General features: G+C 44.4%; 1 protein-coding gene across 1 annotated transcript in view; it reads left to right on the forward strand.

The window, feature by feature from the left end:
- mthl1 (adhesion G-protein coupled receptor methuselah-like 1) overlaps window positions 1–22044 on the forward strand; it is a 241606-nt gene that overhangs the window by 5762 nt on the left and 213800 nt on the right. The window contains exon 3 of the mRNA XM_025302624.1: window positions 2241–2476. Coding sequence (XP_025158409.1) covers window positions 2241–2476 — 236 coding nt within the window. The remainder of the gene's footprint in view (window positions 1–2240; window positions 2477–22044) is intronic.

Here is a 22044-nt window from a genome sequence, read left to right on the forward strand (position 1 = left end):
CATCTGAGTGAACGCCTGAAAACACAGAGTAAGTTTGGGAATTTTTTGCAGTTAAATAACAACATAGATGGAAAATTGGTTTGAAGGCCTCTAACATACATACCAAACTACACAAAACAACTTTTTGTTATTATTTTGCCTCAAGATGGCGGCGCTGAAGCTCTCCAAGTAAAACCGCATTTTTCTCATGGGTCTTCAAACCAATTTTCTATCCGTGTTGTTATTTAACTACAAAAAATTCCCAAACTTACTCTACGTTTTCAGGCGTTCACTCAGATGTTACTCCTTAAGACCTGCCAACTTTATAACTGAAAGCATAGTTTTCGAAAGCGATTTCGAAACAGGCCCTTACCTGTATCTCGTTACGTCGTGCGCATATCGTTTGTCCATAATTCGTCAACGAGAAGTAATCTAGCAAGGAAATCGCTTTCCCAGCCAGGATCTTCATACGCGGAGCACATCGCCCGCGCGCCGAAAGAACCGTCAAAGTCGGCCGTTTGTGCGTATCTTGCGAGATTCTTTGAAAGGCCTTTTCCGAAATTAGTTTTGAAAACTATAGTTTTAGTTATAAGGTTGGTATGCCTCGAGCTAACCTGGACACGTTCGATAACTGATCAATTATCATGATAATAAATAATAAAAAATCCATTTCTCTGTCTAATATCGCAAAATTAGTAGCTGAAACCAAATTTGTACGCTTCGGAAACTTTGGTTTTAGTCACAAGGTTGGTAGGCCTTAAACTATCTCGAACACGTTCCGTGACTGGTCGGCCGATCACGTTTGGACGTTCACAGCCGTGTACTACTTCTGTCTACAAACCTGATTCCAGCTACCAATTTGTGATATTAACGAAATGGATAGATTTTTATTACTTGTTATCTTGATAATTGATCAGACAGCTGATCAATTACAGAGCGTGTTTAGATTAGCTCAAGGCCTACCAATTTTATAACCAAAATTTCCGAAACCTATTTCGAGTCGCGCGCGTCCTCGCGAGAGAGCCGAGAGGATTTCCACGAAGCAGGGGAGGGGGGGCGGGCCAAAATCACGGGATCTCGGAAACGCTTTCTCCGGGACTTTCACCCGAAGTTACACGCGTATGGGAAACACGTTATGACGGCGACGTGCGTCATCGCGCCGGACCAGGTTGGCGTGAACGCCGAAACCGCGGTAAACGCGAGCTCGACGAACCGTAGATCGACCGTTGTGCCGAGCACAGCGGTAACATGCAGAAAGAGCGAGATGACGGAGGATCGGAGGGGAGGAGAGACCCATATTCGCGGCGAGAAATTATTCCAGCCTGAATCTTCCGGCCTGAAACCGGCGAACGAGTAGCGGGGCCGGGAGGGGGGGGGTTTAATTAAAAGCGGACGTAACGATCGTCGATAGCGCGGTATTACTTCCGTCATAAAGAATCGATCGGACACTTTTGGCTGACGCTCAGTGAACGCTGGCAATGAGCCAATCGGTCAATCGCCGATGTGACGTCGATAAAACTGCTCCGAATTTAATTAATCGCGGCGAAGCGCCGCGCTAATTTCGCCTTTTTCCATCGGCGGCCTCCTTCCCGCTCCTCCGGCCGTGAGCCGACCGGCGGGGCGGGGCGGGGCGGCGGCGGTCCGGGGTGTGTCGACGGTGCCGCGATTTACATGTTAAATACACGCTAACCGTCTCGCTAGCGGTCGCCGTTGTTGAGAGAAAAAACCACTTACGGGAAAGTGCGGTCTGTACAAATTTACGCGCGCCGCGCGAAAACAAACGGGCCGGGCGGGAGCGGTGCGACGGCGGCGGTCGCTTTGGCGCTAATTGTTATCGTTATGTCGGGCGAATTTGACGGATAAATTATCATTATGTTGTTTGGGCTCGTTCTGCCGCGTCTGTCGCTAATTGTCGCCCGCGTCTGAATTACGGATTCATTTGTGGGTCTTCTCCGGTTAATCACGCGGACGCGTGATAAAGCGTGTGTTACTACAGTAACACAAATTAAACGGTGCTCCGTTATCCGATACGTGTGCATTAATTCGCAGCGTATTAATCGCGCCATGACGGCATAATCGGTCTGCGTTGCGAGTAAACGTCTGAAATTACGAGTAAAAAGAGCGAGAGCGAGCGAATCGGTTGTGCAAGGCGAGATTGGCGCCCGCCGACACGTGTCCACATTGTTGGCGCCTCTTTGTAGCCGCGAGCGCATTTCTGGCAACCGACAAAGTAACGCGACGATCCGATTCGAAACTTTCAGGCCGGTGATGCAAGCGCCGGACATCAGGTTCACCTTGTATCCCGTGGGTTTCATCATTAGCGCCGTCTTCCTGGCAGCCACCCTCGCAGCCGGCTGGCTGTTACCGACCTCTCATCACGTGCTGCACTGGCGCTGCCAGACTCATCATGTCGCCTGTCTGATGCTGGGGGATATTCTCATGGCCATCATTCAGCTTGCCGGGGACTCCCTCCATGACGGAAGCTGCAAGGCGCTCGGTGAGTCCCCCGCCCATTATTGCCTTGTTAATTTTTTCATCGTCGTCTCTCTCTCTCTCTCTCTCTCTCTCGCTCTCGCTCCTCCGGGGGCGCTGAAAGCCGGCGTAATTACAGTAACTTCAGGTCTCGTTACCCGCAGGGAAGCGCAAGATGCGGAAGCGGGACTCGCGCGCGCTTGTCGTTTTTTCTCGACATCGAGTCTCAAAGTGCGGTCTCATTCTGTACTTTACCGCGCGCCGTTTTCAGACAAAAGTGTGCCGCGCAAGAGCGACGGAATTAGGGTCTGAATGGAGCTTCTTTTTCCGCGCTACTCTTGTGTCTCCTTCGAGAGGAGCCTATTGTGAGGACGAATAAATGCGCGCGCGCGCGCATGCGCGCGTGCGCGGAATGTTCTCGTTAATCATACGCCGCCAGCACGGGAAATCTGTGCGAATCGACCATAGACTTTTTAATAGTTACTTTAATAGTTATTTTATTGGTTAATTATATATATATATATATATATATTGGTTAATATATATTTCAAACTTGAATTTCTGGCGGACCAGCATAACGATAACGACTGGGCATAAATCAACTGGGCATTTTTCTGAAAAATTTGCGATGGCAAGACAATTATTATTCATGCAAGTAGAACTTCAACTGCAAATTTGAGAAGACATATGAGCGCAAGTCTTTATTTATAAAATATTAATATATATTTTAGTGAAAAAGTCTAATTTTTTATGTTAAGATTATTTTTAGTATTTATTATCCTTATCAAATTCATTCACTTTCTTATAATTGTTAATAGTCTTAAAAAAAAATAAATCAATATTTATTGCTTTTTTAAATTAATGAGTCTACTTCACAAAAATTATATACAATATGAGGAATATAATAATAAACAAATTACTTTTGTATAAAATTGAAGGAATTTACACAATTACGAAATTTAAAATAACAGCACAATTGTTGTAAAAAGGTAACTGAAAAGTAATGACTCGTTACTTTCTAAATAACTATAACTGTAACATGTTATTTTTGAAGGTCAGTAACTTGTAACTGTAACCAGTTACTTTTTCAGTGAAAAAAAACTGTAACTGTAACTAGATACTTTTACAAAGTAACCCTGTATTTATCCGATATTTAATATTTCCTCTTGCAATGTCACATTCAATGGCATATTCAATGTTTATTCAATATATAGAGTACTAACGATCTTGCAATGCGCACGTGCGCATGATTTTACGATAAGAGTCACTTTTATACATGAAAACCAATGGAAGTTCTCAGTCTAGCTTATATACAGGGTGCTAAATTTCAAACATAACAGGTAAAAAGTCTCGAAAACTATGAAAGATATTAAAAAAAGCTAAAACACGTTTTCCATGATTTCGAAGGGGAGAAAGAATGGCATTATCAGTTTTTTATCTGGAGAGCATTTTCAAAGTCAGTTGAAGGTCAACTTAATTTTTTAAAATAGAAAGCTCAATTTTTTATTATATCTTCTTTTTCTACCAATTAATTTTAACAACTTTTGTCTGAAACATTTTTTTATTTGTTTAATATTTTTTGAAATATTTAAGGAAAACTTGGTAAATTTTTCAACATTTAACTTACGACATCTCGTTAACTATTCATCGAAAGAAAAATAGTATTAGACATTTTTATTTTATTTACTATCAAGAATATATTACTGTAATAGTGCCCTAACTTTTGTTAACTTATCGACCTTCGGAAATTTCAAAATTATTAAATTAACAAAAGTTAGGGCACTATTATAGTAATATATTCTTGATAGTAAATAAAGTAAAAATGTCATACTATTTTTTCTTTCGACGAATAGTTAGCGAGATATCGTAAGTTAAATGTTGAAAAAGTTACCAAGTTTTTCTTAAATATTTCAAAAAATATTGGACAAATAAAAAAATGTTTCAGACAGAAATTGTTCAAATTAATTGATAGAAGAAGAAGATATAATAAAAAATTGGGCTTTCTATTCTAAAAAATTAAGTTGACCTTCAACTGCCCTTAAAGTGCCCTCCAAATAAAAAACTGATAATGCCATTCTCTTTTCCCTTCGAAATCATGGAACACGTGTTTTAGCTTTTTTTAATATCTTCCATAGTTTTCGAGAGTTTTTACCTATTACGTTTGAAATTTAGCACCCTGTATAGAAGTTTGCGGAATCGACTAAAATTGTTTAGTCGTTGTTCCGAGGCCTCATCTTTATTTCATCGCATCTTCACTCGGCTCGGTCGCCGAGCGAGTCACCATTTTCCGGCAGACGGCGCGATTCTCCGCGCGATGAACCGTATTTAATAACCGCGTAAACGAAGGAACGAACGATTCGCTGTTTATCGGAGCGTTACAGTCGCCCAATATGCTTCTTTTATTAACGCGCCCGTCGCTGAATGAATCGGAGCGGCGCGACTCGGATTAAGCGAAATTGAAAACCAAGCCGGGTCCTTGCGGGTCGAACGCGAGATGTATTAAAAGGCAGTGAAAAAGAAAAAAAAAATAAATAACGACTTTGTGAAATTGGGATTTAAAGAGGCCGCGAATTCTCTCTCACAGGACGGCCCGCCGCGCGAGTCTCTCATTTCTCTTCGCTGTTGCTCGATTTTGCAATCGTCGATGCGTCGCGATAACGCGTACGGTGAAAGGAGCCGAGTGATTAATTTCCATCGTGAGAAACAGGCCGATCTCGATTCAATGCAGCGACGATCTTTTATCGTCCGTGCAGTCGCGTGCAAACTGCGTCGCGACCGCGACGGAGGGAACGAACGAAATCCGCCGGTCGTGCGAGCGGACGCCGAAGATGGAACATTCGGCGGGATTTGCGAGCGTTCGACTTGCGAGAGGAAGCGCGCGCGCGTACCTCGATTAAACGCGCAATGTCAGCTGGTGCAAGTAAACGCACAGATGGAATACGGAATTCGGCGGGCGGCGCCGACGATCGGAGCCGGCGGCCGGCCGGCTTTATTTGCCGCTCCGTCCCCCGAAACTCTCCGGGGGTAATTATTCGGATAATCGTAGTAATCCCTCGCAAAGCTTCTCTCCTCTCGGAGCTCGTTCCGATCGCGAGAATCGATTAGCGCGTACAGCCGTGCGCGAGTCCAGCTTCTCCGCGTAATGGCGCGCAGCGGTTCTCATTTGCATGAGGAATCGATTACGCGGATTCCGCTCGCTCCCCGTGTTTTTGTCCACCGTGATCCGCGCGCGCTTAACCGTCCGCCTCTACAAATTGACACGGCCGGCCGTGCGATCGTTCGATTAGGATTTGTCGGAAGGCGAGGGGGGGGGACGTCTCTCTACAAGATGATATTTTCCCTCTCGAGCGGGCGACTCGTTAATACGCATTGACGTGGTCTCGGCGAGCTTCCAACCGAGCGGAAGGCAAAAAACGGGAAATTCCTCAGGATGTCTGTTCTCATCGTTCATCACGGAAAAGAAACCGAGGTCGCGCTATCGGGAGGCGAAGCGTCAATTTGCTTTCGAAACAAGCGATCGCTCCGATCGCGCGGCGGTCATCGAACGAAAACGGAAGCTCTTACGGCTTCCGGCGCGGTAATAGCCGCGAGGTCGTGGACCTCGCGTCCACGAAAACCGAAGAAAGGAGAAAGTGGAACGCAGCGGCGAACTGACCCACAATCCCTCTCTCTTTCTCTCTCTCTCTCTCTCTCTCTCTCTCTCCCCCTCTCTCTCTCTCTCTCTCCTCTGTCTATTCACACAAGTGCTCTTCGGCGCGTTACTCTTTCTCCTTCGTCGAAGGCAACGTCACCCCGAGCAGCGCACAGTGGGGCCAGATGACATTTTTTGGTTGAAAATTCCCTAGAGACCTGAATTTCCAACCGATCATTGACACCAATGGATGAGGTTAATCCCGAATAAATTCCAAAGAGATCTGTTTAGAAATCTTGAAAAAATTATCGGTTCAGGGTTCATGGGTTTAGGGTTTGTCTTCAAAGTTTATCGTTCGAAGTACAGTGTCTTGGGTTCGACTTCAATGGGTTCAAGCCTATGGATACTAAATGCGAGACCCCAGAACTTATAATCACCTTTTAGAAAACTCAGAATTTCAAAGCTCATCATTTCAGCTCACATTAAGAAAGAATTAAGGAATTAAAATCCCTCGGTTTTGTGCTTCACGGGGCTATATTCGATGTTTTTGTATTTTGAGCATATGAGTTTTGGCTTAATGGGTTTCTGGTTCAAGATCGATAAATCTCGAGGTGTCTGTTGATTGGTTTCATAGTTTCAATCCGCTTAATACGCTGTTAGATAAAAATAAGTGTCGAATAATGAGTATTTTCACAAGTTTTGCGCATTTAACGATACTTTTTTCCTCTTTTGGGGCTAGTAATTCTTTTTTAATTTTTAATTTTTAATTTAACTTATAAATTAATCTATAATATTTAAATAAATTTTAATTTAATATTTTTTACTTTTTTTTTAATTTTGGCGAAATAGATCTCTTCGGAATTTATTCAGGATCAACCTCATCTCTTGGTGTCGATGATCGGTTGGAAATTCAGGTCTCTAGAGAATTTTGAACCAAAAAATGTCATCTGGCCCCACTGTGCAGCGTGCCGTGTTTTTCCGCGGAGAGTTCTCTCTCTCTCTCTCTCTCTCTCTCTCTCTCTCTCTCTCTCTCTCTTTCTCTCTCGCGACGACTCAGTGACACTTCAACTCGAGTTTCCGCGTGCACTCATCGGAGAAATATTGGCCGCGTGCAAAAAGTTACGTCGCGCAGCTCTCGACGCGAGACGCGAGTCGAGAGAGAGAGAGAGAGAGAGAGAGAGAGAGAGAGAGAGAGAGAGAGAGAGAGAGAGAGATCGCGTCGACATTCCTGCGAGATCCGTTCTACTACGGCCTCGTTGCGCGCGACGGGGCAGGCGTGTTTGTTCCCACATCGGAATCAATGAAATCGGCCGACTGGCAATCTCTTTTTGCGATGCCGCGCGCGCGCATCGCGGCGATGATCACGCGAGGACGGATGTCCACCTCCTTCCTCGGCGAGTAATCCGCAGACGCACGCATTGCGTATCCCATTACGGTGACGCGGACGTCACCGCGGCGGGCATCACGACGAGGCAAGTCGCGCCGCGTTAAACACTGGAATTCCAGCGTGCCATTCCGCGACGCGGCTAACGGTAACCGGATTCTTTTTATTGCGAAACCGCGCTACCGCGCTTATTGTCTCATGGAAAACGCACGAGGAACCGTTCGCCAATGATGCGTGTGCACGCACGCTCGCGCTCGCGTGCATACGTCGCATCGGCGGCCTTCGACCGACAGGAAAATATCGAACGAAGCGTGGTATGCACCGTGATGCAATTTTGAAGCGTGCCGAATTCCGCGGTACCGACGAGAGCGAACGACTGGCGCGCGTTGCTTCGCCCGGGTAACTATGCGATTAATGCAAGGGTAAATCCCGCATGTCCGGTTGCGTCGTGCTGCTTTTTTGTTTATTTTTCTTTCGCCCCCTCCCCCCTCTTCCTCCTTTCCCTCCTCCCGCAGTCCGTCGTTGCGCGTCGAAGTAATCCGATTTTCGCGCGGTATTTAGATAATCCAAGGATACCGATCTCTCCCGCGAGATGGACGCTCGTGATTTCAATCCCGCGACGCCCCGCACGCCTCCGCGCGAGAATCATGTGTCTGATAAATTATAAAGATATAAAAACTGACTGTCAAGGCTCTCTCTGTAGGTTCGCAGTCGGTATTATACAAGAAAGCGAATCAGAGCGCACGTCAGATATGCGAAGGGCGAAACTCTCTCGACTGCAAGACTAGATTATCCGAAAACCGGACTGGGCCGTTTCGCTCGTTATTTCGATCCTCCTTAATGAGAAAGGGGAAGACAAAGAGCATAAATATACACAGGGTGTCCGGGATCTTATGGAAACAAAAAATTGTGAAGATTAATCTGAGAACAGACTGAGAAGAAAAGTCACGTACCATTTTGCAAATAAGTACGCAAATTTTCAAGTTATCAATTAAGAAACCTTCCAAATGTGGTCACTTTCATTCATTAATAACTTAATAATTATAGCGATTTTTGCAAAATAGTACTTGACTTTCCTTCTCAGTGTGATCTGATTAATCTTCATAATTTTCCGACTCCAAAAGATCTCGGACGCTCTATATACGCTGTATATTCATAACATATACAGGGTGTACCAGAAAGATGGGTACCCCGGATTAACTTGAAGGCGGGGGATTTCTTCAAAGGATTATCTGAAACATTTATTTTATTTGCCTGATATTTTTTGAGATATTTAAAGAAAACCAAGTAACTTTTTCAATATTTAGCTTATTTACTATGATTTTGAAATTTGCGAAGATCATCGAGTTAACCAAAGTTTGGGCATTATTGTAACAGCTTATTGTTGAGACCAAATAGAGTAAAAACAGTCCAGTACCATTTTTTCTCCCGACAAATAGCTACTAAGATATCGCAAGCTAAATATTGAAAACATTACCAAGTTTTTTTTAAATATCTCAAAAACTATTAAGTAAATAAAAAAATATTTCAAACAAAGATTGTCCAAATTAATTGGTAGGAAAAGATGATATAATAAAAACGGGGCTTTCCGCTTATACTATTTTAAAGTTGACCTTGATTTGACCTCTAAACTTGTTCCTTTTTTTCAAGAACGTCATCCCTTCAAGTTAATCCTGAGTACCTACTTTTCTGATACATCCTATATATTAGGCAACATAAATTATAAAAATATAAAGAAACAGAAAAAAGTATAAAAATATGAAAACAAATTATTAAGAGTTCCTGTAGATTCTTAGTAACTAGTATTACAAGAAAGCGGATCAAAACACACATCAGATTTGCGGAGGGAGAAAATCTCTCAACTACAAGACTAGATTATCCGAAAACCGGATTGGACCGACCGTTTGGTCGTTATTTCGACCTCCTCCTCGGTGAGTCAGAAAGGCAAAGACAAAAATTTACAGCATGTCTCAGGACGAGTGTAGCCGTGTCGGTAAGGGGTGGGGCAGCGCGCGCAGGAATTTCTTTTGTAAAATTTATCGGCGAATACTGCAGTATTCCGTATCCTGTTCTCCGTCCTGCCATGCGGAGGTACAAATCAATCAAAGAAACGCGGTGTAAAGGAACAATCATACATTTACGATAATACCTCGGGGGAAACTTTCAACATGTACGGCCCTGGATTCTCACGGACAATCTTGAAAGTCCGCAGTGTTTCGAAAGCTGCCGATTGTTATGATTCCGCTCGGTCGCGAGCGATGATTTGCTCTTTTTCTGATCATTTGGGTCTTCCGAGCGTCGCGTATATTTCCGTGAGCGGATTATTGTGTTTCGGGCAGACGAGCGGCGAGCAAAACACAGCGCGAAGCACGCATGTGCGTCGTTAATTATAATCCCGTCGGCCGACTGAAATATTTCGTTGGCTCGTGGAATATTTAATTGGACCCCCCTCCCCGCTCTCGCGTCAGGCTCGCGTTTATTAACACGCGGTTTCTTCGATCGAATCGTGATCCTGCGCGAGTGTCCAATGACAGAGCAGGATGCCGAGTCGAGAAGCCAGGACGCGAACGGTGACATATTTCCAGGTGTATCAAATCAGCGATGTCTTTGATTTTAATAGGCGAATTTACGGACGAGAATAAGGAATAATCGGAACCAAGTCGGTATTCGTTGGTTCAGTTATTAATTGACAACCTTCGTTTCGTAAACGTCGAATCACGCCCTCGGGAAGATTATTATAAATATTAGGAGTACCGGAAAAAAAAGTGTCTTTTCGTATTTTAAAACCTTCAATTTTCATGATCGTAGTGACGGGTTTTTAATTTTCATCCAGAATTAATTTAAATTCCAAGTTAGTTAACATTTCTTCATTGTGTGCACCAACTTTCATTGAGATCGAACTTACTTTGTTATTTTCATGCAGAATTTTAGAATAAAAATGAAAAGACCTTCCGGTACCCCTAATAATTTATAACAATAAGAAGAGTAATGAAATCTGCACTGCGACTGCAAAGTCGAAACGCTCAAATCTCATCTGCCGTCCGACTCGAATCTCCAACGGTTCCACGGGACGCGACAATCCGCGCGCGCTGCTAAACTTGGCGGGAACTCGTTTCCCGTTGTAAAAATCAAACGAGCTGTAATTTAATAAACCATCTTCTCAGTCGCGACGTGGCCTTGATCAAACAATGAGCATGACAACGTGAGCGCGCTCTCGCAATCTTTCTAATCGATTCATCTGCGATCGTATCTGTCAAGCCACCCGAGGGGATCGCGGCACGGGCGGAAGACGGGAGGGGGAGGGGGAGATGGATGATGCGTCCGTGCATCGTAGATTTCGCTCTTGTTACTCGAACGATCCGCACAGCGAGCGAGCATGCAAGAGAGTGCCGTACGAGGAATACGCGAGGAGGAGGAGAGCGTCTAAAGGAGAGACGCTCGTCGCCTCTGTGTATTTCATGCGGCTGCTTCCCCCCCCTCTCCTCCTCCTGACCTTTCTCGCGACGCGGCTATCTCCGCGGAAAACATCAAGGATGACGGCGACCCTCGCCGTGACTCCGGCTTTGACCGTGAGTCTAATGTCGCTCAGACGACGACGACGACGACGACGACGACGACGACGACGAAGTCGGGCGGCCATTTAAGGAGAAAACGCCGTTGCCGTCGTAATGGCGCGTTGAATGCGAGAGAAACGGAGAGTAAATCAAAGCCCCGCGTGTAGCCTTTCCGAAAGCCGCTGCGCGCGTCACCGCTATACGGGTGGGGGGGGGGGGGAATTCAAGGGCCGACGGACGGGTGAAAGAGGATTTTACTTTGATTGGCAGGAAATTTCAGCTCTCTCGCGAGATGCGTTATTCGCGCGACGCGACCGTTTAGACTGAGATGCTATCGCGCGGCATTAACATTACGGTGAGTGCTACCTTTGGCACGCTTCATCCAATCCCGCGAGAGCAGGCGGACCAGCCGACCGGCTGGGAGAGAAAAAAGTCGGCGAAGAGCGATTTCGCTCGGTGCGTAGATCAAATTAGAAATTTTGCGAAAAACACTCGGCCGCTGAACCGAGAACGCGCAGCCCGTTAAAATATTCACCCCACGGGAGAGTCACGGCGCGGTGACTCTTGCTTATCGTTGCACGCGTATGTCTGTAACGAGCCGTGAGAAAAGTGAGGAAAATTCGTCCCTTGCAGTCCGAACGGTTGAGAGCAAGAGAGAGAGAGAGAGTGGATTTAACGATATTGGATGTTCCTCTTTACCTTCACTTGGAGATTGCGAAGAACGTGTAAGCGTGGATTTTCCCAGCTTGCGCCGAGATAATTTCGTTATATTCTCTCGATGTAGGAGTGTGATTTAGTTTTGAAGATTTTTTTCTCAAAAACTGATTTGCTTAAACAAGATAATGAACGAATACCTTAATCAATATACTTTCTTTCGATTTGTGCAACCTTTTCCCATCTATCTGGCATTGGGTTGCAAAATGATTATTTCCGGGATATTTTTTGGGTTGAAAAATAGGTTGTTAGAGAACTTTAGTTAATTTTGACGGATAGAAGGGTAAGACGGTTAAGAGATATCGTTGCTTACTTGCAATGAATAAATGTGTGAATTACCAGCAGAGAGAAGTTTAGATATAAATCATACGTTTGACCTTTTTCTTTTTCTTACTACACAAATGATTTCTCAGGTAGCCCGTCAAAATTTTCGGCCTTATTAATCCCAATGATTGCACTCACATTTCTCTCTAGTACCAGTTAAAAACATAAATGTTGTAATTATAATTTTCTTGAAATTCTGATTTTCTGAAGACGACTAATCCGGATAATACTATGAAATTTACCATAATTTGTCCGATAATATTCTATCACCTTCATCCGCCGTTTTCTTCTGATCAAAAAACGAAAGCAACACATGTCGAAGCTTCATTTTTAAGATGGTATTGATACGATTTTTACTGCGTCTGTGCTAGTAAATGACTAAGTATCATGGATTAATATCAAAGTATTGAGAAGCAATAGCTGCGATTGGAATGTCTTCGACAAAACTGACATTAGTGTCATCTCTCTTGCAAAATTCTGAAAATTAAATCACACTCCTAATATGAGAGACTCGACGACTCGGAAAGGTATCCTCTTGTCGTCGACAGTCGCGTTGAATCTCGAGCGTTTCCACATTTCAATTCACGACTGCGTCGTCGGCCCTTCGAGGAACGCACTCGTCTCGCATCTTTTTCTCTCGGCCGACGCGCGAGAAGGCGATATTCATAATCTCGGCCCGGCGACGTCCGATGAAAGAAATCGTCGCCGTGATATCTCCGGGATTAATGACGGCAAAAACGGCGCGCGCGCGCGCCTGCGCGTCGTCGAGTCGTCGGGTTTTGTTCCGGCAACGGGCCGCGCCGCGTTTGTTCCCTCGTTTGGAGAATCCCTTCGATCTCTCGTCAAGGAGGATATTTATGTCCGCCAGATGCCCGTTAGACAAATACGGGGACTTCCCTGAGGACCTCAGCGGGACTTTAGAATACACACCGTGAATCTGCGATTTACGGTATCCAGATACCGATGTGACGCCGACGCCGTGTAACAGCTTTAACGAGCCGAACGACTGTTTATTTTAACCCGAGAAGCGAGTCCCTCGGGCTTCCGGACGTTGCGTTAATTTTTGTCAGATTGTCTGAGATACCTGATTGGGGAAAACGAAGTCTGCGGCAAATGCGACTTCAAGAGTGAAGTTTTTTCGGAGACCGAGAGGGACCGCGTCAACGTCGCATGCCGGACATGCGAATCGCTTATATCCAATTTCTTCGCCTGCAGAAAAGTTCTTGACAATCTTGTTCGAAAGATATCTCCCGCAATCGGTTTTCTTCTTCTTTATAAAGTTTGTAGATATTGGCAGATATTGATTTCGGTGCCCCGACAGAACCTAGAAAATTACAAGAGCGTGTTGCTGTAATCGTTGCTGTTTTTGTGAAAATGTAAAACGTAATAATCAATTCGTTGCTCGTGGGCATGTAATATTTTTGAATCTGATGATGATGATGATGATGATGATGACGTATTCGTTGATCTTATATGCCAGATTTCTTCACTTCTAGATAAGTTGTCGATAACCTTATCCATGAGATATCTCCCAGAATCGGTTTTCTTCACCTTTGTAAAGTTTGTATCCGACAGATAAACTTATTCTCTACCTGTAATAACGGATATCTGGCAGATATTGATTTCAGAATGCCTTGACATAACCTAAAAATTACAAGAATACGTAATTGCTGTTTTTATGAAAACACAAACATAATGGATCTGTTGGTTGTGGATTTTAATATTTTTGCATCTGATGATGATGAATTTGTGGAAAGAAGACGAGGAAAATTTCCCGAAACAGCGTCAAGTTCGTCGCAAATTTTTTCCCAAGCTTCATTTTTATCTTTCCATGTTGTTACATCTTTTATTTTCGACAATGTGTTTATATTTTAATGTAATGTCGATTAACAGATCAATTTCAATTTTTATAAAATTTGCTCCTCTTGTTTATGTCTCCGTTGAGCCGGATAATTGTTTTTTCGACACTTTCCAAAATAGTTAACCGAAAATAGGCTAAAGAATATTTATTTTCGCAAAATATGACTTGAGAAAAAAGTGTCGGTTAGTCGATCGTAGAACTGGCCCGGAGAAGAATATGTCACTGGCATAGAATATGGAAATTTATAGTAAATTTCTAGTACATTTTGTGTCGAGAATTAGTAATATGAAGAATAGCTATCTGTTAGATACGTAACTAGAGGTTTCAATGAAGAAAACGAATTTTTAGTTATCTGACGGATATCTTTATTTGGAAAGATAGCTATTGGAAGGTGTGAAGAAACCGGGCGATAGAGTAAGAAATAAACCAAACACTTTTCAAGTGTGGGATAAATTTTTCGGACGAATTCGTTTGAGAAAAAAGGATACAGTGCTTCGATTCGCTCCCCCTCCTTCTCTGATAGAATATGATAATTTATGGTAAAATTCCAGTATATTTCATGTCGAAAGTTGGTATAGTGCGAAGAAGAACAGCCATCTGTCAAATACGTAATCGGAGGTTTCAGTGAAGAAATTTTACTTATCTAACGGCTATCCTTATCCGAGAGATATAAAGATATCGGGAGGTGCGAAGAAACCGGGCATTAATCTTCGCTTCGCAGCGTGAAGTAATACGCGATCAACCAAAGCCGCTCGTCTCTGTTCGGGTGAAAATCTTCATTACCTTATCCCTCCGCCATTACAGGCGCGGCAGATAAATCGAGCCGGTTTGTGTCACGTATATAATTGCGCGGGTGCTCAGACTGTAATTAGAAAGAATTATCTCGACGCACATTCGGGACGGCCGCACGCTCGAACTCCGGCCGATACTCCGCTGCCCTCTCAATAAGCTCCGGCGCCGCGAGAGGAGGGGGAGAGGGGAGTACATTGTAACGCCCCGCAGCAGGCCGCCCATTAACAATGAGGCCCTTATAGCTATTAATGCTACGCTCCGCGAAAAGTGCAGGCGCGCGGAACAAGCGCATGTTGCGTAAATACGCCGCCCCCCTCTCCCCTCCCCCCAAGGGAGAGCGAGCGCGCGGAAAACTCGTTTCCGCGAGCGCGTTCTCGCGTTCTCGCGAAGACGTGGGAACATCACGGAGACCGAAAAAGTTCCATCTCCCAATTCGACGATAAACCCGACGAGGAGGTTCGCCTTTATCGGCGGGCGAGACGAAATGTTTATTCATGGACGCGCGCGCGGTCGTCGAACTAAATCTCGCGCTTTCTCCGAAAGTTCGGAGAGAAGCGCCGCGGGTCGGACTAGTCGCCGGAGACGAGTAATCTTTGGCCCACTTTATCTCTCCGAGGCGAGAGAGCCGCATCTCCCGTCTAAATCGGGGATACACCGGCCGTTTATAAGGTCGACGAGCGAGACATATCCGGCGAAATATCGTTTACCCGAGCAGAACATCGTCCCACGGCCGTATTAAGAGCCAGTTCGGTTTCCAAATTTCAAGTAAGGCCCGGACTTAACTTTATCGGATCCGGCACGTAACAAGGAGTGAAACGCACTGCTGCGTAATGCCCTGACAAAATTGCCTGAAATCGAGAAACCTGATGAAATGTCCATCAGGACCAAATCAGGCATCCAAATAATGACGTCATCGCTGGTCAGGGTATAATCCGGAAAATATTGCAAGACAATTGCCACATTCCGACCGGATAAGGACCACTCATAATACCTTCTTATGGCTTGCCTAGTCATGCCATATCAGGCATAAAAAATTGCCGTACTTGATTTCTGCTCGGGTATTTCTCACACGTGAAATCGCACAGTCAGGTCGCCAGAGTCGCCTCGTCTCCCTTGAAATCAAACCGTCAGGACTCGAGTAGGAAAATCAATAGGATTCTGGTAAAGGCCGGATTATTTTTCTCTAATATTAATCGGACCCTAATAGGGATAGAAAGACAAGGGCTACAAGATGTGTAACAAATGGGTCCTCATAAAGCAATATTATAAGGGCAGTATTATAAGACAACATCAACAGGGCCTTATAACGCAATATTTTAATAGGGCCTTGTAAGAAAATATTGTTATTGTTGCTTGAGTAAAAATGATCGTTCTTTTTATTCCAAGAAACTTAGACTGTAATTTCTTCATTTCTTTATTTAACCCTGTTAGTATACAAGAATTTTTTATTTAAAAAAATATAGCATGCTCTACAATAAAATATAGCGTTCTTTACACATAAAATATTTACACATAAAAATCCTGTTATCGTTTTTTATTAAAGTTTGTTGCATTTCAAAACGAAGGCAATATTAGACAAATCCTTGGAAGAAACTAATGAATATGGCTATTAATAAAACTAATAAAATTTGTTTTTAATTGCAGTATAATTAAAAAATCTTTAAATGAGCCAGATAGAGCGCACCTACTAAAACAATACTAAACTATAACAATTTTATTACACGCTTCAGATCTTATTAATTTTCTATAACAAAGCTTGATTTTGTATATCTAAAACATCCTTAAAAGATCCCTCTGAGGCCCACATTAGTTTCCCATATTAAAGCGTTATATTTCGTAAAATTTAAGGCATCCTTAAAAAATCCTTCTAAGGCCCTTCTCAGCTTTTCATATCAAAGCCTTATTTCGTAAAATCCTAAGATATTCCTAAAAGATCCTTATCAGTTTTCCTTATCAAAACCTTATTTCGCAAAATCCAAGGTATCCTTAAAAAATCCATCCCGGGGCCTGATGTAATAATAATGAGACATCCTTTTCTAGGACATCCTACTTTCAGCTTTATCGGGGCCTTATACTTCATAAGAATGGCCCTAATAATTCGTTGCTCGAGAAGCGCATCGCTCTCCCCGATATCAAATGACCTCGCGACGTGCTTCGCGCCCGACGCGTCGATCGCGTTTCGCGAAGCAGTTCCGTAAACGGCGAATGACATAAGGAGTCGCAGCGCGTTCCTTACTTTCTCATCGCAAATGCGCTCTCGGCTATAAATAGCGCCAGAGAATCGCCCGTAAAAAGTCAATGAGCGTTGCTCTCGGCACGTTTCTCTCTCTCTTTCTCTCTCTCTCTCCCCCTCCTCTCTCTCTCTCTCTCTCTCTCTCTCTGTGTGTGTGTGTGTGTATGTGTGTGTCTGTCTCTCTCTACTTATGCGCGTATTTATGCATACGCACACGCGCGAGCGTGCACTCACGCGCGCCGCTTCAATATGGCAAGTCGTGCTTTGGTTCCCGATATCCATATACGGCTAATGGCGGCGGAGGCAGAATCTCTTTTTGCACGGCGGTCTGTATCGATGGCGCTCGGTGCATTCACCTCTCTTTGCTACACGCCCGAGGGGGGGGAAGGGGCTGTGTTTAGCGCGGGGATTTTTTTTTCATTACACGCTTCTTGCGAATCTCGCGAAATACGAAGCTGTTGGGGAGAAGCGGAAGGGGGGAGGGAGTGAGGGGGCGTATGTTTGTTCGTCGCATATGAAATGTCCCGTTCGGGAGGTTTGCATTCTGCAAAAGCTCCCTCGCGCGCCGCTGAAGCGCGCGCGGGCTTAGCTGTTTAGCGAAAATATGTTTTCGTTCTTCGGCAAGGTAGCAAAGGCGCGACGCTCGCCCGCTGGGAAATACGCGAGAAACGCGGATGAAATTTGAACGTGCTTTTAATCTCCGCGGAAATGGACATCTCTTTCTCTCGCGGTCTTGGGCGACGTTTCGCCGTCCAATCCGTTGGTTGGTTTCGCGTGCATTTCGACGCCGAGAGGTGTCGATTCTAGGGATGGGCGATGTTCGAAAATACGAAAATCGATGTTTAAAATATCGATTAATGAAAAAAAGTTTGAAATGACGTCGACTATTTTCCAAAAAAGAAATCGATTTACCGATTAATCGATTAAATTTGCAAACATTTAAATTGCTTAGCACCAGATCGACCAGCACCAGAAACACCATTAGGGGTGCGTTCAGGAACATCACTCGGATGCTCTCCTTGCTTACATGGGATGCGTTCTTAAATTCGCAACAGATGTAGCCGGCACCAATCCTTATTTTTCACTGAATGTTAAACAAGAATAGAATGACAGCCGCAATATTCTTAGTATTACTAGAAATCCTCCTAAAGGATCTTGCGCCTTGGACGTGACTGGCGATGTGCTATGAGCGATATCTAATAAGAGTTCTGTTTTATGAAGAAGAAGCTTTCATTTCTTCTTTAAAACAGAACTCTCATTAGATATCGCTTATTGTTCGTCGCTAATCGCGTCAGTGTGCGAGGCTTTTAACTCGGCATCTCATCTGATGTATTTTCATGTGTGATAAGAGAACTAATTTTGGGAAGATAAGTACTCTCATTGGCAACATTCCGAAACTTATCAATAAAAACCGGACAACCCTATTGTCCATGACTGCGCAATGAATGCAGTAGAGATGTGCGAACTATTCGAATTCGATTCGAATCAGAATCCCTATGATTCGAATCCGAATAATACGAATTGGAAATTCAAATACATTATCGTTTGCGTGCATCAACTACGAAACGGGTCATCTGGGTCTGTGTATGTTTGAATCCTTAACTTGTAATTAACTTATAATTAATAACTTAATTATAAATTACTTTAAATATTTCAATATATATTTTACCTTAAGATGATATTACAATATCAATATTCCCTTTCATATTAAAATCTTACCATCATTATTTGCATGTTTAATGGTCATGTTAAATTTTGTAATGATTCGATTCGATTTCATTCGATTCGACTCGAATTCGAGTGAAATTTCATAGATTCGATTCAATTCGAATTCGAATTTAAAAAATGAGATTCGATTCGATTCTACGTAAAAATTCCTTGATTCGCACATCTCTAGAACGTAGCAAACTTTAAACCTTAAGAAATTAACCAATTCCAACCTACTTTTACAAGAATAATTGACTATGGTTGGCCATTTCTTAAGACTTAAAGCTTACTATACCTATTGTAGATCCGGACTTAATGTTCATGAATTCCGTTTACCGTGATCTGAAAGACGATATTACAAAATCCTTCATTTAAATAGAATAAAAATCGGTTACCGATGTTGAAAAGAAATCATCAAACATCGATTAATTGAGTGAAAATAAAATCAACGGTGAAAACACCGATTAATTGAAGAACAAAAAAAAACTATCAGTTCTTTCGATTAATCAATAAAAATCGCCCATCCCTGGTCGATTCGCTTGCGTTCGCGTACAGTTTCGTCGATCGATTTCGTGAAGAGGTTATCGCGCGTAGTTATGTCTCGAGTGAGGCGAGACCTCGAATCGATTGTTTCCGCGAGTGGCCGTGCTGTCGCCTGTCGCGTGTAAGAAGGAAATTAATCTCGCGGCATTTTTGGCGCGCGTTTAATGGCGCGCGTTTAGCGGCGCGAAATTGCACGGAATGAAGTTTAATACCGGCTGTCCGAGCTCCGGGGCCATTATAGTTATCGTCGTAATTTGATGCGCCGTTCTTGCGTGCGTCTTTATGAATGCCCTTTTCGGGGATGCCTCGTAAAGCTTTCCGTTTTTGCGCCGTCGTTCGCAAACTCGCACGCCGCGCCGGCGCGGCGCGGCGCGGCGCGGCCGGCCGTTCCGTCCGGACGCAACAAATCGCGGCACGCCGCGTTTTTATTTGTGGCCCGCGCGGCAGTGATTAAAGAGCGGCGCGATAGTGGCAGGATATAAGCCTTTTGCGAAAAAGAAAAAAAAAAAGAAACAAAAGAACGAGTCGCGCGTTGTGCACGTGGGTGCAAAGTAATTACGCGAGAGACGCGCAATCTGGAAACGTACGAGAGCGCACGCGCTTTTTATCGCGTTCCATGCGAGTTTCAGGACGCGAGAGCGTTGATCCGATTACATCGGGAGGGAGGGACAGAGAGAGGGAGAGAGAGAGAAAGAGAGAGAGAGAGAGCATCAATAAAGCGCACAAATGGCTCAGAATGAAAACAGCGCAGGAGCGGGCGGGTGAATTTCCGTTAACTCGTCGAGAGCAAGAGAATCAATCTAGATTGATCGGCGTTTTTGCGCGTACTTGAAGAGCCCGCGATTGAATTATCGAGGAGCGCTCAGGCGAGGCGTCCTCCTCATTTACATTTAGGGATTGAAAACTTCTTGTAGACGCGCGCGAAAGATAATTCACGGGCTGCGGAGACAAAATGAAGGAGGGACACGTCGAGTGGGTCGTCCGCGCGTTCCGCGTTGAAGCGTCTCGAGCTTCTTCTCCGGCGACTCGAGAGGGCCGGCTGTTATCGGTGCGTGTTATCGCCTCTCTCCCCCTCGGCGTCTCGTCGATGCAATTGCTGCTCGATTTCGATTCGCCGTGCCGCGTAATTGGTAGCGCCGTAAATCCGCGCTCGCCCCGAGCCGAGCGGCGCATCGATCGCGCGTTTGCAGGAGGAAAAAGCCGTAATCAGATTGTCGACGGGGCATCATCGGGGCGTCGAGGAGCAGAGGCCAGGCTGAAGGGGAGCCCGCGAGGGTCCCCCCATGGCGCCATGGGACTACCAAAGTTCCCCCCCTTTCTTCTTCTTCTTCTCCGCATTCCCCGCGTCCCGTCGTCGTCGCGCGTCGTTCGTTTCTTCCGACGACGACGAGATACGTCCCGGTCACGTAACGCTAAATTGCTCAATTATTTCCCCATCGTTGTCGCGACGGCTCACGTTTGCAGTCCTCGAGGCATCCGTATTGGCTCGGAAGCCGGGCCAGACATTACCGGGCGTCTTCCTGGACCACGCGCGCGCGCACGTGGAAAGCCGACCGGAAAAACACGCGCGGCTGCTCGCCGCCTGAGACAATTTCGCCAAGGAGAGATATGGGTTGTTCAAAAAATCATTGCGTTCCAATAAGTGACTTTAGTTTTGTATATTTAATGTATTGAACACATCTATAAATTCACGAGCCCATGCGTGTCTCACAGCTGACACTTGCAGCTTCCATCAAGGAAACAAGTGCGTGAATTGATCAACAATTATTCATTCTAGAACGCTTTGGGAATGGAGAGCTCAACACGAGCGTTTCCGCCAAGTTTTACTTTATTACTTCCGGAAAGGAAGAACGCTGTGCAGGCTTGCGGAAAGTTGCGTGAAGTTTATGCTGACGAAGCGCTGAAAGAACGCCAGTGTCAATATTGGTTCGCTCGTTTCCGTGCTGGTGACTGCAGCGTGAAGGATGCACCTTGCTCAGGTCGGCCATCGAGGTGGATAATGATAAAATAAAGGCATTAGTTGAAGCTCATCGACGTTCTGGCATTCGTGAGCTCGCTGAGGCACTAGAAATATCGATTGGAAGCGTTTACCTTCGTTTGAAACAACTTGGTGACGTCAGTAAGCTCGATGTTTGGGTCCCGCATGTACTGGAAGAAGTTCACCTCACAAAACGCATAGATTCTGCGATTAACTTCTCAAACGTGAACTTCTCAACCCGACCCATTTCTGAAACGCATGATTACTGGTGATGAAAAGTGGATTGTGTACAACAATCTAAAGCGAAAGCGATCGTGGAGCAAACGCGATGAGAGCCAGCCCAAAGCACGTCAAAAGCAGGCTTCCACCAGATAAAGGTAATGCTCTCATTCTGGTGGGATTGGAAGGGTGTTGGAAGGTTTTTCGAGCTTATACCAAGGAATGTTACGAGCAATTCGTTGACGTGTACTGTCAACATCTCGACAAATTGAACGTAGCAATAGCAGAAAAGCGGTCAGAATTGATAAATCGCAAAGGAGTGGTCTTCCATCGTGACAATTTTTTAAGTTCGAACTCGAATCGAATCGAATCTATGAAATTTCACTCGAATTCGAGTCGAATCGAATGAAATCGAATCGAATCATTAAAAAACTCAACATGACTATTAAACATGCAAATAATGATGGAAGATTTTAATATGAAAGGGAATATTGATATCCCGTAATATCATCTTAAAGTAAAGTATACATTTAAATATTTAAAGTTATTAAATTTATAATTAAGTTATTAATTATAAGTTAAGTTAATTACAAGTTAAGGGTTCAAACATACACAGACCCAGGTGGCCCGTTTTGTAGCTGATGCACACGCAA

Source organism: Harpegnathos saltator, unplaced genomic scaffold, assembly GCF_003227715.2.
Source record: "Harpegnathos saltator strain DR-91 unplaced genomic scaffold, Hsal_v8.6 scaffold507, whole genome shotgun sequence".
Taxonomy (NCBI): Eukaryota; Metazoa; Arthropoda; class Insecta; order Hymenoptera; family Formicidae; genus Harpegnathos; species Harpegnathos saltator.